The 18,307-nt window shown below is 45.1% G+C and overlaps 1 protein-coding gene across 1 annotated transcript; it reads left to right on the top strand.

The window, feature by feature from the left end:
• Positions 1–310: 310 nt before the first annotated feature.
• C15H11orf52 (chromosome 15 C11orf52 homolog) lies at positions 311–17,045 on the top strand. The gene is made up of 4 exons (XM_033172107.1): positions 311–577; positions 9,578–9,618; positions 14,396–14,445; positions 15,970–17,045. Exons 1-4 carry the CDS (start codon positions 543–545, stop codon positions 16,219–16,221), a joined length of 378 nt encoding a protein of 125 aa, XP_033027998.1. The 5' UTR covers positions 311–542; the 3' UTR covers positions 16,222–17,045.
• Positions 17,046–18,307: the final 1,262 nt, after the last annotated feature.

The following is an 18,307-nucleotide window of genomic DNA, read 5'->3' as shown; positions in this document are numbered from 1 at the left end:
ACATAGCCTGCAACCACGGGCAAGTCAGCTCCTCACCCCACTGGAAGTTTGGAAATATTTTTCAAAATCAAAACCTGCGTATCTGTCCATATGGATATGATTCCTTCTGTGTGCGCCTGCCAGATTCCTCACCCGTTTCAGCTCTTGTGGCAGAGAGCTGAATGTCCTGGGCACGATGCTCCGAGCGGATGTGAGGAGCCCAAAAGACATTGTACATCTAACTCCTATAACTCAAGCTGCCACACACTCCAAAGCCAGCAAGGCAGAGAGTCAAGGGGGGAAGCAGAGCAGTTGGGAGAGGAGCAGCAGCAGCAGCAGCAGCAGACGCCGCCGCTGCCTTCGGGAGATCTTCTGTCCAGTAGATGGCACACACAGCTTTGCCTTCCTTGATGGAGGGAGAAACCTGACACGTCCATGATCCAGACACTCCCTTGGATTGGATCTGCCTGGGGCTGAACAGGGAACCAGGAAATGCGGGCGCCCTGTGCTCCAGTGAGGTTCTCCTCTCCAGAAAGGCAAGATTTCTCCCTCCAGAGAGCGAAATGGGCAACCAGTGCTGCTGCTGCGGAGGCGTCTGGTGAGTTAGCAGGGGCTGGCTTGCTGCTTGGGAGCTGGGCAAAGAGGGCGGGAGGAGCGCTTCTCGGGGCAGCCCAGGGCTACGAAGAAGACCAGCTTTGCCAGCTGTGTCGTGTTAAAGAGAGGGAAGAGGTGGTGTTTCCCTGCCGGGTCTGGAGAGCTTGGCTGGTTCTTCTAGCTGGTGCCGCCACCACCATCCTCCTCAGCCCCGTGGCTGGGAGCAGAGCCACCCGGGCAGCACTCAGTATCGACTACTAGGGGAAGGATGGAAGCGTTCAAGGTTTCACACCCACAGGAGCAGCCTGCCCATCTCCTGATCTGCCTTAAATGTTTTTGCAGGCAAGATACAGAGAGATCCTCCTGGAGTGGCTTCCACATCTCCAAAGGAGGCAGAGCTTAACTGGAGACAGGTGTCAATGGGGCTCAGCCCTACGCAGAAGCTAATTCATTGTCAAAACCCTGGCACTTATTTGCTGAGCACGTACAGGGTGTGCTGCCTGTACCAATAAGAGCTGCCACTAGCCCATACATACCGATACCAGGTTGGTTGTGGGGGGTGGGCACCTGTGGTTCTCCAGATGTTGGTGGACTACAACTCCCATCATCCCCAGCCATTGGTCGTGCTTGCTGATGCGGCTGATGGACAGCTGCAGGTTCCCCATCCTTGTACTAGATAATAGAAGGTCAATGTGTATAAGTTTGATGGGCAGGCTGGAGTGCTAGCACCGCCCCTTTTAGAAATTAACCACTCAGACGAGGGCTAGCAGGCTGCCAACTTTTCCCACCTGTTGCCGCTCCTGTGCCCTTAGCAGCAGTTTTGTCTTGCCTTTAATAGGCAGTTGTGTTTATTATCTCCATGCTAAGAAAAAAACTTTACTCTCTGGTTTCTATATATCAGGCAACAGTTAAAAACATAAGAGCTGACCAGGGTGGGGGTCAGTTGGCACTCCTTGTTGGATTGACAGCCACCTGAGAACCCAGTGCATTAATCTGCACTGAAGACTCCTTGGAGAAAATATGGAACAACAACCAGGAAACCCCCAACAGTTTAATTATTGAAAAGAAATCCATTCTTTTCCTTATGTTGCAGATGAGGTGGTGAGGCTAGGAAAGAGTGCTGTGTCTAATGTCGCTGACTTTGGGTGACTTTTGAACTAGGAATATCCTGGTTGTCACTCAGTCACTCTCTTTCAGGGGGTTCCAACCACTATTTGGGCATTTGAGAACCTAAGCTTGGGGTGCCAAAAATTCCTTCACCCTACAATTGCAGTTCCAAATGAGAGTAGTTTGGTGTGATCTAGCAACATATGAAGCTTCCTTTTGGGCCATCTAATTCAGTATTGTCTACACTGACTGGCAGAAGCTCTCCAGGGCTTCAAGCAGGGGGTCTCTCCCATCCCTACCTGGACATGCCACTGCGGATTGAAACTAGGACCTGTGAAATGCAAAGCAGATGCTGTTCTAGTGCAGTGTTTTTCAACCTTTTTTGGGCAAAGGCACACTTGTTTCATGAAAAAAATCACGAGGCACACCACCATTAGAAAATGTTAAAAAATTTAACTCTGTGCCTATATTGACTATATATAAAGTAATTCTCTTGAATTTTTCATTTTTTCCCACGGCACACCAGGCAACATCTCGCGGCACACTAGTGTGCCGCGGAACAGTGGTTGAAAAACACTGTTCTAGTGAGCTATAGTCCTTCCATTCTGGGGAGGAATCTCCCTAGGATTCCCCATTTATTTTGCCTCCTATATACCATATTTACTTGAGTCTAATGCGCTATCAAATCTAATGTGCACCTCAATTTTCAGAACCTTGAAACAAAAACAAAAAAAATGCTGGCGAATGTCAATGTGCCATTGAATGTAATGTGCGCCTCAATTTTTGCAACGTAATTTGGCCAAAAAAAGGTGAGCATTTGATTCGAGTCAATACAGTAATAGAAGCAGCAGCAGAAAGAAGCAGATTACATTTATGGCAGGTGGAGTGTGGGTGGGGAGAGCCCAGTCTGTGGTGTGGCCGCTGTCTGAAAGACTGCTTTGAGCAAGAGGAGAGAAGGCTCACTGTGAAACAGAAGTCCTGATTTTCAGTTTTGCTGTGAGGCTAATGGTTTGTGGTCAAACAGAGAAATAGCATCATCTAGTGGAGAGAGAACTGCAGGGTTATTTCCTGGTGAAAAGTTGTCTAGATTTGTTGGCGAATTTTCAACTTGGTCCTTAATTTCTAAAAAATCAAACACACACCCGATGTTCTCACCTGGGATATCTGGTTTGACACATGCAACTTTCAGTGTTATTTTCACAACAAGCACACAAACAAGCAAACAGGGAGCCTTTCAGAATTTAATTACCACCAAACCACTGGTCTGCTGGCACCCATCAGATGTGGAGCCCCGAACCTCTGCTGTGAGGAGGAGTCCAACTTCTCACAGAAACTTGTACGTAGAGCCACCCCCACCATAAATATAAAGGAAGCCATGTGTGCTTTAAATGTATGGCGTAAGTGTGGCATCTGTGCAGGTCTTTTCAAAGCCAGTTTGGGACAACAGGGGAAAATTAAAGGGGGGAAAACCCAGATCAGATTCAGCCTTCCCATCCTTGAATGTGAAGATGAGATCAACATCACAAGGAGAAAGGGCTTCTCTTGACGGCAAGTGGGAAATGAAATGGTGATGGGTGGGTCAGCAAAAGCACATGCTGGATAACTGCAGAGCAGATGATGATGATGATGATGATAATAATAATAATAATAATAATAATAATAATAATACATTTTATTATTTGTACCCCACCCATCTGACTGGTTTGCCCCAGACATTCTGGGCAGCTTCCAACATTTATAAAAATGTAATAAAATATTACAAATTAAAAAGCTTCCCTATACAGGGCTGCTAGCAATCTTGGGCAAGGCTGGGGAACCTGTGAATGGTGCTTTGTTTCCGATCAGCCCCAGCCAATATAGCCAATGGTCAGGGATGCTGAGACTTGGAGTCCAACAGCATTTGGCGAGTCACAGGTTCCCCAGCCCTGTTCCTGAGGTTAAGGACCACGTTTTCTGATCAGGTGGTTCTGAATAGAACCTAAGAGGAGCCTGGCCTGCTGTGTCATACCAAAGGCCCATCATAGCCCAGCATCTCGTTCTCACAGTGGCCAAGCAGATGCTCGAAATGGAAGCCTACAAGCTGGACCTGAATCCTCACTTGTGATTCCCAGCAGCTGGTATTCAGATATTTTGGCCTGATCTGCTAGGCTTGAGAAGACATTTCAGATTCCTGCTGAGCATCTCCATCAAAAATTTGATTGTGTACTTTATGAATGGCAACACAGCTGGATAAATGGGCTTTTGTCATGAGTATCTGTTTTAGCTTTGTTTTAAACATATCTACTGGGTACTTAAAGAGTTAGGAGAGCCTTAATAAACTACAGTTCCCAGAATTCTTTGGAGGAAGCTGTGACGCTTAAAGTGGTTACAGGTAGGTAGCCGTGTTGGTCTGCCATAGTCAAAACAAAATAAAAAATAAAAAAAATCCTTCCAGTAGCACCTTAGAGAGCAACTAAGTTTGTTATTGGTATGAGCTTTCGTGTGCATGCACACTTCTTCAGATATCTGAAGAATATCTGAGGAAGATATTCTTCAGATATAACTGGGGGAGGCAGTGGAAGACAGGAGTGCCTGGTGTGCTCTGGTCCATGGGGTCACGAAGAGTCGGACACGACAACTAAACAGCAAACAACAACAAATTAATCAGAATGTGAGTTTCCCACATCTTTAACTGAGCCGTACAAGGCAAGCTGGCTGAAACATAATTTCTGCTTAACAGTGCCACTCTCTTCCACAGATAATGCAGTAGGAGTAATAATTATACTTACCATTTTAGAGTGCTCAGAGTACTTCAGCATCTATTGCCATTAGGGCTGCACTGTGCACTTGATCAGTTAGATTAATTGATTCAAAAATTTCTAATGGACTGAAGTGGTATCATAATTAATTGAGCTGGTGATTTGAAATAACAGTGAGCTAGATCCAAGCAAGAAGTTGATTGCACTTAGTTTTTATTGAAACAACGGGACTCTGTTTATGCCATTATTAACCTGTCCTGTTGATTTCCAAAGGACCTGTGTTTATCTCTCTATTTGTCAAAATCCCATGAAGAAGGAAAATTGTATTCCAGGACATGTAAAGTTATGAGATACAAGCAGCCAATGGAAATTACAATCCCACTTAATAAGCAGCTAAATGGAGGAAAGAGGGGCTGGATCTAACCCCCACCCCCAGCTGAGTTGCAGAATATTAATTTTTTTTGACAAGGCCCTGGAGCAGCAAGAGTGTGACATGGAAATGTAGCACAAGAGATGGAGAAATGCTGTTGATTGTACAAAAGGAACTTTGTACCATGTTTGCATAGTGGAATCAGCTGGAGGTTGTAATCGCTGGTCTGTCTATTTTGTTTATAAATTGCATTTCCCATGAGGCTCATGGTGGTTTGCAAACATAGAATAAAAATACCCTAAGCATTATTTAAAAAAAATAGTAGAGAAAGCACAATGAAATACAGGTTTAGAAACAACACAGAATAAACACCTGAGGCCAGAGACCAATTCACCCAACTGGAAAAACGTATTGAAACAAACACATCTTCCTGTTTATTTCTGGAAAGTACTGATAGCAGGTGCCTGCCATATCTCAACAGAGATGCTGTTCCACAAAACAGGGACAGTCCCAACCTGAGTTGCTGTGAAGTGGGCCCAGGGCAGGATTTCCCCCCAGCCAGAAGTGGCTGGAACTTGGTTCTGGCACATGTCAGGTGGACACCTGCGGGGATTCGGTGCTGGAGCTTCCCGTGCGTGGGTCTAGGCCACCCACGCACGAGATACCAGTTGCTGGGGATTCACGGCCAGCGTTCCACGTGCGTATTGGCACAGGCGCCGGCCAAGCCTCAATATCTGAAGGTGCGTGAGTAAGTCGGAAATGAATGGATGCCTCGAAAGTGAATGGATGCCTCGAAAATGAATGGATGCCTCGAAAATGAATGGATGCCTCGAAACTAATCTTGAAATGACTTGCGACCTCCTGTACTGTTACTAAAGCAAAGGCGACTAAACCAAGGGCAAAGTTAAAGCATTAAGTAAAACCCCTGACGTTTTTTAAAATTAAATTTTAAACCTTTTCCCCAATAAAGACAGACACCGATGTTTCTTTTATGGCTTTGGCTGACCCGCATAGGCTCTTACACTGACTTTGACCTACCACTATTCTAATCTTCTTCCTAAGCTATCAGTCCCTGCACCGCCAAATCTTCCGCAATGCTAAGGCTAACTAAAACTAAACCGAGAAGTCTTCCGCGATCTAAGCCTATGCTAAACTAAAACCTAACTAAACCTTTACCGAAGATCTTCCGCAAACTAAAACCTAGCTAAGTCCTACACGCGCTTCCAACCCTTCCAGCCCAACCAGCCCGCTCCCCAAAAACCCTTAAACTGAACTAACCAAAAGCGAAAAACCCCAAAGGAACTAACTGAACTGATCTATCCCAAAACTGAACAGCTGTTCAATGCTTTCTATCTCTGCCTAAAGCGGGGAGCCTCAGCCTTTTATTGATAACCAAGTGTGACATCATAACCAATATATTTACCAATAGGAACGCTGTTGCTGCCCCCCAAAAAGGCGGGAAGCAGAATAAACGACCATTGACAACTTCAAAAACCTCTGGAACTAAACTTTTAGGCGGAGTGATCTCAGTGGCAAAATGCCTACTGAGTCTTACTTTTACTTTCACTTTTAAACGGAAGGATACGTAAAATAGTACACAAATAATCATTAAATTAACCAAATAACCGCGGGTTCAAAGGGACCCACAAAGTGTATTCCCACAGACACCATTGCCATTATAAGAGAACAAGGAAGGTGTTCATGATGAGTTCCGGCACCTCTTTTTCTAGAAAAATAGTACTGAGTGGTCCTCTGATATTTTGGGGGACTTTGCGGGGGGGTCATCTCTTCTGCAGAATGCAATTATTTATTCCTACTGGGTAGGTAAGGGTTAAGGCAGCTTCTGAAATAACCTGACCCCAAACTGTACATGGCCTTATGTGTTAGCACCTGAACCTTGAGCTTAGCCCCCATAGCAGGTTTGTAGCCAATAGACAAGGTGGTATTTGCTGGTGGAAGTTTGTCGCAACAAGCAACCTAGCTGCTTGGTTTTAAACCAGCTGCATCCTCTGGACCAGCCTCAAGGGTAGCCCCACATAGAGCAAATTGCGGTAATCCAACCTGCAGGTTACCAGTACATGGACAACTGTGATCAAGTAGTTCTGGGTAGTTGTGGGGAAAAGTGGTTTGTGAGGGTTGGGGCTTAATCCTCAAAGGGCAAGATTTTTCAGGAACATTTTGTAATTGGTTTAGAGAGAGGGAGCAGCATCATTGCTGGAGACTTCTCTCCCATCCTTGTCCATTCTAATTCTGTCTGATCCAGCAGAAGCTCGGAGATGCCTTTGGACGGACGAGCCAGGGATTAGCCCGCAGACAGCCTCAGAATAGCCATCGCCTGCAGGGCAGCTTGTTAAAACACCCTTCCGCTCTGCCAACCGATACAAGAGAAAAGCAGCTCTGAAAAATTATACAGGGCCTTGTATTTCTTAGGAAACAGGCTTAGGATGCCAATGATTATATTTAAAGCAGAGCTATTTTCATTGCGCTGCCCAGGCCTTGGCAGAACAGAGAAATGAACAAGTTGGTGCCGGAGTGGAAAGACGGCCAGTAGAGTTGTGTGTCTTTCATGATGCTCCAGCTGCTCTTTGCATTACAAGAAGATAGTGTAAGTCTCTGGACTTGCAGCGGGGAAGGAAGACACTTTGGAGAATGAGGCAGAATGAATTTTATCTGTGCAGTCCATTCGGGTGAATGAATGGGGTACTGCCCCACCAACCTCAGTCTATCCTCAGCCAGCCCTTGCCTGCCTACTTGTCTAGCAGGGAGTCGCTGCCAGTCAGTTTCTTCCCCCTGAGTTCCTGTGCTGTCCTTGTAGATGTCAGGAGAGAAGAGGATGGGGGCAAAACTAGAATTAGTTGGCTCTGCCTGTCATTGGTTCTGGCTCTTCCTATATTGGCCTCTCTGCCTTTCGCCCTACCAGTCCCAATGGATACCACAAGACACCACTCTCAGTGGAATCCTATGCATATTTATTCAGAAGCAAATCCTATTGAGTTTGGTGCAGCTTACTCTCAGGTTAGGGTTACCATATTTCATATATATATATATATATATATATATATATATATATATATATTGCTGCTTAAGATCCAATAAATTTCCCCTGGATGTCAATTCCTCCTTTGAAACACTGGTAATGTCCTGAAAAATCTGGACATATGGCAGCCCTACTCATGTAAATGACCTGGTATGCTTCAGACATGACGCTATGCCCTGATTTGTTTGGCTAAAGTATGGCTTGTTTGGACATTTGAACTCAGCCATGCAGAGTAACCATGGTTTGTTTTTTGTTTTGTTTTTTGGCAACAAACCATTATGCGAAACAAACTTTTACAAGGAACCATGCCTTATGGGATCATGACTTATTTTAACTATGGTTGTGGACTACAACTCCCATCAAAATCATCCTGGCTAGGGCTTATGGGAGATGCATTCCAAAACATGTGGATGATCTAATCACTAACTCCACCCTGGGTGGGGGGCGGGGAACCTCTGCCAGAAAACAAGAAACAAAATGCTCCAGTTCAACATTAGTTTTAGGCTCCATAAAAGCACAGAAAGGGCAAACAAGTACTGGATCACATGGAAGCAAAATACAGCTGCGAAACAACTTTCTTATTCATGGGAAAGAGAGCAGGCATCCTCACTGGTAGCAAAGGACAATGTCCAGCTTTGGGAGGAGGACAGGTGGGGTGGCCTGTACTGAACAGGGTCCATTCTGTTCTCTCTTTCCAGAACCCAGCCAGTGTGTGCTTGCTGACTGTACAATGCATTCAGTCTGCATGCTGGCCCATGGCTTCTGGCTGGAGGAGGGGAGGCATGTTACGAGAGCCGGGTGTTTGTTTCTGAAGAAGGTCACAAGAGCTGCCAGCTGTGGCTCCCTGCCCAGGAGCTCTCGGCATTTCCAACCATTTCCATGGAAAAATGAGTTTTTAGGCGGGTATCTTAGCAACAGGCTCCCCACAGCCGCACCTCCTTTCTCTCTGTCCCCCAACCTACCCTGGTATTTTTTTTGCATTCTTTAGCTATCCGTATATCAAGGTGGTATCTCTCCCCTGTGCTGGTGGCAGTGCTGAAATCTAGAGCACTAGTCATGTTACAGCCAATGAGAGGCAGGATGGTGTAATGGTTAGAGTATCAGACTGAAACCTGGGAGACGAGGGCTCAAATCCCCAGTCAGGGCTCATCCAGACTTCCTTTCATGCTGCTTTTCTAGGCACAGGTCTGGGTTTTAAAGTTCTGTTTCTGAGCAGTTTTCTTTCCTTCCCAGCACTTTTCGCAAACCCAACAAAGACTGAGCATGCTCAGTGGGCATAGAATGCTGACTGACGGATGAGGAAGAGAACCAGAAAATTGATGGTGGGGCAGAGAAATGATTGGGACTGGCTGGAAACCTGAACAGGAGAATTCCACTCTGTAGCATTTTGTGGCAGGCTGTGGATCAATACATCTTTATCAAGTACTGATCAGTGTGCCATTAGAGCAGGGGTCAGCAAACTTTTTCAGCAGGGGGCCGGTCCACCGTCCCTCAGACCTTGTGGGGGGCCGGAATATATTCTGGGGAAAAAAATGAACAAATTCCTATGCCCCACAAATAACCCAGAGATGCATTTTAAATTAAAGGACACATTCTACTCATGTAAAAACACACTGATTCCCGGACCGTCTGCGGGCTGCATTTAGAAGGCGATTGGGCCGCATCCGGCCCCCGGGCCTTAGTTTGGGGACCCCTGCATTAGTGGATTAAAGACCCTCTGAATTTCATGCAACTCTGTTTCTTTTATTTCAGGAACTGCCCCTCGCCGTTTAAGCGGAAAAAAGAAAAGCCAGGTAAATAATCCTCTCCAAACATTTTTATAAGCATGATCTGGAATGTGACTCCTTTAATAGATTTTTGAAGCTTCATCCCAGGTGTTTCACCCTTTCGTCTCCTGCCTACAACCCTGCAATACTCAGCTAGTCTCGCCACAGTTCTAAACAGGTTTACCTGGGAGCAAGTCCTATTGGTTTCAAGGGATTCTGTTACCGGTAGCGATCAACGGGGCAAGTGCCTGTGAACGTCGAAAAATATATGCAGGGCCACACGTTCCCTGTCTCCACTGCTCTACACTGTTACGTACTGCATTAATGTAAAATAGGTTGCCCTCCATTTGATCAAAGAACCAAGTGGAGCAGGGAGAATGCCTTTCTGCGTGCGTTAAGGATATGCTACTAAAACAGAATGGCCCGAAAATAGATTATTGGCAGCCCTGAGTACAGTGCAGCAGCTGCAATGTTAATGAAGGGGACAGTTCAAATAGCTAAATATCCCATATTGATTATAAATGCCTTAATTGCTTTTCTAACCTGTTTAAAATATAATTTTTCTGTATTGCTGAATATTAAGAGAGACAGTCTCTTAGAGGCAGAGACCTTGGAAAAGGAATGTGCCTAATGTTGCTTCTTCAACTATTTCTGGGAAACCAGCCAAAACTAGCCAGCAGCTTCAAGGTTTTGATAACAGTGCACGATCTGGAATTAAACAATGGCCTGTTAATACAGAAATAGCACCTTGGCTGTTACCATAGAAACACCATCATGAGAGAGGGGGACGGAAAGCCCCTTTTATGGAATGTGCCGTTAATTGTGGTTAGCCTTTAATGGGCTTAAGAGCTGGTCTTGTTGATTGATCATACTGGAGGCATCAGGCTTGTTGGAGTTGTGTATCCATTACATGTATTGGTATGTATTAATTTATATTTGTGTATTGTTCCTATGGGTCTTTGGGAGAGGGGCAGCTCTGAGTTGTGTGAGCAAGGGGGGCTCTCAGCCTTGGACGAAATGTATGCGCTTTCTGAGCAGACAGGAGGAATGCAGCTGGAGTTGGCTCCTGCCAACTGTATTAATATTATATTCAGTCCATTAAGATGTAAGGTATTTCCTAGTTAGTAGACTCATCCCCCTGCATGGGTATTATTGATTTATGCTTTTGTATTTCCTATCTAATGCAACAAGTATTATTGCCGGTTAACTGAAGTTATGCTTTCTTGCTGATTAGGCACACACACATGCCTTATGAATAGGTTCAACCTTCAGCATACAATAGCGGATCTGTGTGCTCACAAGCTAGGTGATGTTGCTATATTTCTGGGAAGCCTGCCAAGTATATTCAAAGCTCGCCAGGTACACATTCCCAGACTGGGGAGGCTAGGGAGGTTACCCTCCTAGGGAACATGTGAACCTTGAGCCAATTTTCGGTTTCTATTTTCGGTTTCTGTATTGTCTTTATAAGGAGTACGCGCCAGTCTCTCAGTGCTCAGTCCAACTTTTGGATTGTGCCTTTTGCTTTACATATGTAACTCAAAATAAATCCTGCTGAACCCTGCATGGTGTTTTGCCTCTTCGTGTTCCTGAATCCACCGCTCAAGAGCTCAAGAGCCCATTATGGTCTTACATTAAGAAGCTAAAACGTTTAGTGATCATTTTAATTGTTTTGTCTTTTTTTGTAAACCCCTTCGAGGTTTCCCCCCCTCACAATCGAGCGGCGTATAGGTGTTATGAAACAAACAAACAAACCTCAGGCTGCGCACTGTGTGGTGCCTTAGTGCTCATTGGCGTGCATTTACGTGCGGGGGCTCTTCCCAAGGTGCAGCCATTCTCCAATCTGAGATCCTGAGAGGATTCAGGGAGAGACCTGAAGAAAGAGACCATTAGCAACTCACACTAGCAACATTTTAACAAGACACCCACACCCCACACAAAAGGCAAAATAGGGGGTAGTGATGTACCAGTCCAACTAGGTCAAAATGCAGTGTCCAGAATTGACCGTGGCTGAGGTTCCATTTAGAACCCATATATAGCCTCCATTTTAAAACAGCTGTGTTAGTTGCCATTTTGTTTCTGGGCCCAATTCAAGGTGGTCTTGCTAGTGCTTAAAGCCCTTAACAATGCAGGCACCACATATGTGAAAAACTGCTTCTTTCCCTTCTCAAGGTTTGCAGTGTGTGTGTGTGTAGGGGGGTCCTCTTGGTAGTTCCACTGCCCTAAGAAGTTCATGGGGTGTCGCAGTAGAGGGCATTCTCTGTGGAAGCCCTGTTGTAGAACTCCCTCTGCACAGAGATATGCCTGGTGTATTTATTACGTAGTTTCTGCTGAAGGCGCACTGACCATAAATATATATACCCTATTTGTGTGACTGTAATTTGTTCTAAACTATTTTTAATGTCATACCCTCCAACGTTTCTCTGATGAAAATAGGGGCGTCCTATTCCATAGTAATAATAATTTTATTACTTATACCTTGGGTTCCCCAGTCACTCTGGGCCGCTTCCAACATATATGAAAACATAACAAAACATTAAACATACATATATATATATATATATATATATATATATATATATACACATACACACACACACACACACACACACACAACCTTCCCTATATAGGTGTCCTCTAAAGGTTGTATAGTTACTGATCTGCTTGGCTTAGCTCTATACCCTCCAACATTTCTCCAGTGGAAATAGAGACGTCCTAAGGAAAAGTGGGACATTCTGGGATCAAATCAGAAACCTAGACGGCTTCTGTAGATCCTGGACTGTCCCTGGAAAATAGTGACACTTGGAGGGTCTGTAATATTGAATTTAAAATTGCAGTAAACCATTTTGAGATCTTATGGTGAAGGGTGGGTAAGAAACAACAACAACAACAACAACAGAAAACAGGAACAGGATTGGGTAATACTGTAAGGGCAGTTGGAAACAGGGTGTTTTCAGAACTAGAATGTTATGTGTGCACCAGGCGTATATCAACATGGAGACAAAGAAACATCCAAATTCAGACTTTGGGCTTAGAGCTGAAAACATCCTTCCTAAAAGCGAGCAGGAGCCAAGAGCAATAAACAGAATTGCTACCTGGCTGCCCAGTGCTGCCCTGGCCTAGCAAAACACATAGCTGGACAAACGGCAAAGTTAGCAGAGAGGAATAAACAGAATGTTCCTAGGTTTCCTGGAGGACTTGAAAGGAAAACTCCACAGTTACATTCCTTCTGCTAGATGTTGCTATGGCCACTAACCACTGTGGTAATCTGTAGCCCAGTGCTTCGTGGGAAGCTTTTTGCCAAAGGAACGGATCTGGGCTTTCTCATGGGAGAAGGTCATGTGTTCACTCTGGGTTAAAAATTAGCAAAGGTCGCAGTCAAGGGGGCTCGACGCAGGATCTCTTTGGTGTTCAAATAACTGAATAATAGCTGAGGTCCTATTGACTTTCACACACAAGAGACTCAGGTGCTCTGACTTGAGTGCCCACAGTCTGAGGCTGACAGTACAAACAACACAATTTTGCACCCCTGCTCTTAATTTTCATGTGTTTTACTGACAGAATCTTACTGTTCTGCTGAACCTTTTTTTTAGCTTGTTTTGGTTGCAGTAATTTATAGTGGGGCTGGGGTCTCATTCCTCCCTCAAAAACAATTAAGGATTTGTATTTGCGTGGCCAGGCCGAGTCCCCTAAACCCCATGCAGCCCCTGAGCGGAATAATGACACAAGACAACGTGCTATGGGATTAAAATTGGCCACAACTTTACTGTATTAAGATTCAGATGTAGGAAGACCTTGGCTCAGGCATTGGGTGTTTATCCTTCCCAGCCCCTCAGCCGGCGGTCTGGGTAATTTCAGGGTTATCCAGCATGTGTGGGGATTGGGCTAAGTCTGGAGAACATGTGTTCAAGCAGATAGCTCGCCCCCCATTTGCCGCCGCTGGAGGGGGAGGCCAATGACAACCTCTGGGTGTATGGCCAATGCCTCCCCCAAGCCCCTTCAACGGGAACCCTGTTATCGCCGCCGCACTGGGGGCGTGGAGTCACCGCCCCATTCCCCCCACCCATTTAGGAAGATGACTAAAGGATTCCGCCCAAGGCCTGCAACTGCCAAAGTTGTGACGAATTGCTACGGCGAAACCTGCCAATGCAGGGAAATTCCTTTCCGGCCCTTCAACAGCGGCCTTGACATAGCAGCGCTTGAGTACCTGTGGAAAAGAGGTTAACCTGCAGAGTAAGCGTTAATTGAGGGAGTGGAGGGTGGGAGAAGCTCTGGAGCCGACTGCTGCTTCTCAGATAAGCTACACTCTCTATTGTGTACTGTGTGGTCCCTCCTCCCACCTGGCCAATCCCCCTGGCAACACCTCCCCAGGAGGGATTGGCGGCTGACTGGGGTAGGCGGAGACCACAGGTATCTTGCCCAGGAAGGTGGTACCAGTCCAAACTGCCAGGTGCTGCCGTGGGATCCAAGGGGGCTGTGCGCAACCTCGCAAAATGCGCACCCCATTTGATGTGGGGAACGGTCATTGTGAGATGATGCTGTTTCAGAACACATGTTGAGGAAGAACATCCTGGTGCCTGGGTGGATGGAATAATTCTATTTCCGGAAGCCTACTGGAAACCTCACAGTGCCTACATATTTTTGGAGGCGTTTATAAACTCATGGGGTCTAGCAACTTGCTGTTTTAAAAACAAACGTTTACATTAATAGGATTCTGCTGGAGTCACCATATTCTAATTTAGCCTCTCCTATCATTGTTTAGTACCAGCTATGTTGCTTCTCTAAATATCAGCTGTTTCTTCCGCAGGTACAAGAATCATTAGGTCAAGCACCCAGCAGCACCCAGAGAGCAAGAAGGTAAAACTGCCTCTGAAAAGACTTTGCTACCAATTGCAAAAGCTCCTAAAGTATGTTGCTGATTCAGTGCCATGTTACTTTGAGTTGAAGTAGTGCCCATTGGGTCAGCCTTATAACTCTGTTCTTGGTCCTAATTCATACACCCAAGAGGCCACACAGGCTGTGAGTGCAGCTTCGTGAGCCTAGTCAATTTGTGAGTGTGCTCAATTCAGGCCATTTTTAACCATACAAACACAATGCATCTACTTTGGTGCATTCATCCTTCCTTGGAGGTTTTTACACAGAGGGTGGATGGCCATATCTCATGGATGCTTTAGCTGAGATTCTTGCATTGCCCCGGTTTGGACAAGAAGAGCCTTGAGGTCCCTTCCAACTTCTATGATCCTGATGTATGTTTAACTGCAATTCTGAAGTCATCAATAATTGTGAATGCATAACCATGGGTTGATGTATATTCTGGAGTAATTTATCTGGAATAATGAAAGTGTTTGCTCTGATGTTAGTAAGATTCTGCCTGGTGCTAGTAAGACAGACTTTTCTGATCAATGGAGCACAAGCAGCTCTCTTCTAGCCCAGTGACAGAACACTTGCTTTGCATGCAGAAGGTCCCAGGTTCGATCCCCAGTGTCTCTAAGGAAGGCTGAGAATATCCCTGGCTGACACCCAGGGACGCTGCTGTCAGTCAGTGTTGACTGTACTGAGCTAGATGGACCAATGGTCTGTCTGACTCAGTATAAGGCAACTCCCTATGTTCAATGGGGCTCGAGCAGAAGAATTTTCCAGTGGATTATGCCCCGTGTAATTATTTATTATTTTATATATTGTTTAAAGCCAAAACTGGTTTCTGAGCTGTTCTCTCTTGTATAAAAGCACATAACATTAAAATATGAGCATGCATAATTAAACTACACAACAAAATCCCATTAAAACAGGAATAGGAAGCTACCATAAACTGAGTCAGGGCACTGGTCTGCTTAGCCCAGTACAGTTGTACCTTGGATCTCAAATGCATTGGCTCCCAAACAAATCGGCTCCCGGATGATCGAAACCTCGAAGTGAGTGTTCTGTTTTCAAACTATTTTTGGAAGCCGAACGTCCAACAGGGCTTTTGCAGCTTCTGATTAGCTGCAGGAGCTTCCTTCAGCCAATCAGAAGCCGTGCTTTGGTTTCCGAATGTTTTGGAAGTCAAACGCACTTCTGGAACGGATTTTGTTCCATTTCCAAGGTACAACTGTATTGCATTTACTGACTGGGAGTGTTCTCTAGGGTTCCAGACTGTGAGCCTCTTCCAGTCCTACCTGTGTAGATGCTGTGGATTGACCCTAAGACCTCCTGATGTAAAGCAGGTGCCACATCACTGACCTGTGGTCCTTCCCTTATAAACTAACATTAAAAATATGGAGTGAATATAATGCAACCGGGGTGCAATATGGGTTTTCCACCTGATGCACCAACATTGATTGGGCTGAGCTTGCTTCACAGAGATTTGCCTTCCTCAATCTCTTCCTCTTTCTCTCTCTGAAGGGAATGGATGTTGGGCCCGTTTATGACGACGTGTCTGAGTTCCCAGTCTATGCCACCGTGAGCAAGCCGAAGAGCATGAAGCGTGACGACAGCAGCGTACATTACGCAGACATCCAGGTCTTCAGCAAAATACGGGAGCGCTCAGCTGAAGAGGTGAAGACCTTCCAGTCCCAGAACACTACAGAATATGCCACCCTCAACTTCCCCCGGGCTACACAGAAGTATGACAGTAAGAATGGCACTCTGGTGTAAGAGCTGAAGCCTTCTTGCTATCCAACAACAGAAGCATCTCTCAGACCAAGATGTTGTGGATTTTGTGTCTCCACTTCCTTGGCTGGCGAACACCTAAGAAGGGTGTGTCATCTTTCGGCTGCATCTGATAAGGGGACACTGTTGTAACGGGAGCAAAAACATTTCCTCAAGTGTGCCAAGAAAATTACTATTTGGGGCAAGATGACCAGAGACATTTCTGAAGCTAGTAGAACCTCTCCTCTTTTGTTTCTTTTATAATATAAAGATATCACTGGGAGACCAAGCTACACGGTGAAAATGACACGGCTGGAATATTGGTTTGCTTCCAAATGACCCATTTGTTGAGTGTTCATCCCGATTTGTTTGCAGGGAGGTTAGGTGACTTTTGTGATTTATTGCGTATTCATCCTGATTTGTTTGTGAGGAGGTTAGATGATGTTGCTCCAAGCAATTGTTATCCCACACTTTCAGTGCATTTCTCCATCACTTTCCTTATTACAAAAAGTCCAGTTTTGGGGGGAAGTAGGTTTGTGAAAGAACTGCAAATCAACTTTAATGTGATTGAATCTCCACTTAAAATAGCAACAGTCTGGAAGTGCCTTTGGAGCTAAAGAATATAGATATTTGTGATGCCCCCCTTCAGATCAATAGTAACTGGATTCCATTACCATATTATGAACATTCACTGTGAAATTACAACCGGGGAGTATCGTTTAGGATGCACAGTGAGAGTGATTTTTCAAAGAAAGCAGGTACTAACATAATCAGCAATATCCAGAGGAGTAGCCTTGTTAATATATTGCAGTGAAAAGGAAAAGGAAAAGGAAAAGGAAAAGAAAAGAAAAGAAAAGAAAAGAAAAGAAAAGAAAAGAAAAGAAAAGAAAGACAGTCTTGTGGCACCTTAAAGAAAAAAAAAAACATTTTTTCATGGCATAAGCATCTTTGGACTTCAGTTCAGTTCATCGGACACAGATAATCAAAAATGTTACTGCACAATACTACAGGACAAATGTACCGAGAACATTTTCCATTTGAGTCGTCTTCAACTCAGCCACATAATCACATTTATTTCAATAAGATTAATCCTACGAGAAAAGGATGCAAAGACAAGTGATTTGCGTGTAGGACATTCAAGACATACCTCTTCATACATGGAATACAAGCTCGTTTTGTTCATGTGGGCAACACCATCAGAAAGCTCAGCCCCCGTTTCCACCTATGGCAAAACAGTTCTACATTTCTCTCGGATGTAAGCAACTATTCATGGAGTACACAGATTGTGACAGTGAAGTTCAGTGACAGGACGGGGCTGATTTACCTGACAATTTTTGAGGCAGAAAAGTTGTCACAATGCGACTTTCGCACCCAGCTTCTATGCAACACAGTTGTCTTGTGAAAGGATCCTTATGTGATGAATGACAACTTCACACATCCTAATATTAGCTTATTAGTTTTCTCATCCAGAGTAGGCAGTGTAAGGTCTCCCAAGGCTTCTGGTTTTTGTTTTGTTTGTTTTTTGTGCAGGCACTTGTAAAGCGGTCTTGACCTTTCAAGGGAAAAGGTGGGACTAGGAGCCTTGGCAGAAAGCACAGGTGTGACCTTTGGGTGTTTGGCCATTCTTCTAGCATATTTGACAACATGTACAAATTTTAAAGTCTAAAACGAATTTGTGATGATCGTAGAATAGCTGCTTTTTGGCACAGGGGAAAACAGTGGCACAAAGCTCACCTCTTGCACCTGCTGGTCCAACTCCTCCTCTTCCTATCTGTTGTTTTTGCACGCTACCCAACCCCATTTTACCACACAAGCAGTGATATGAAGATGGAACATCACACTCCAACCGCCTCTGGGATGTTTTCTGCTTTGGGCCCAGAGAGAGAGGGGAAATGAATAGGCAAGTGATGATGACAGGGATTGAAGAGGAGTTGGACCCACTCGGCGAAGGGGGCTCAGTGTCAGGGACCGGAAAGCAGATTCCTCTTCAGGAGAGCAAGTCAAGGACTCTGAACCAAAAGGGGGAAGGGTACGTCCCAGGGGTGCCGCTACCTGATGAGCCTGAGGGGTTCAGAGTTCCTTTGGCCAGAGG

The sequence above is a fragment of the Lacerta agilis genome, chromosome 15 (assembly GCF_009819535.1).
Source record: "Lacerta agilis isolate rLacAgi1 chromosome 15, rLacAgi1.pri, whole genome shotgun sequence".
Classification (NCBI taxonomy): domain Eukaryota; kingdom Metazoa; phylum Chordata; class Lepidosauria; order Squamata; family Lacertidae; genus Lacerta; species Lacerta agilis.
Note: the sequence above shows the minus strand (reverse complement) of the source record. Positions and strands in the feature narration are given on the sequence as shown.

Bases quoted from the DNA above. Each gene is read 5' to 3' on its own strand.
- C15H11orf52 (XM_033172107.1), top strand. From the start codon at position 543: ATGGGCAACCAGTGCTGCTGCTGCGGAGGCGTCTG. The intron at 578-9,577 runs GTGAGTTAGCAG...CTTTTATTTCAG, and splicing joins TGCTGCTGCGGAGGCGTCTG to GAACTGCCCCTCGCCGTTTA. The intron at 14,446-15,969 runs GTAAAACTGCCT...CTCTCTCTGAAG, and splicing joins AGCACCCAGAGAGCAAGAAG to GGAATGGATGTTGGGCCCGT.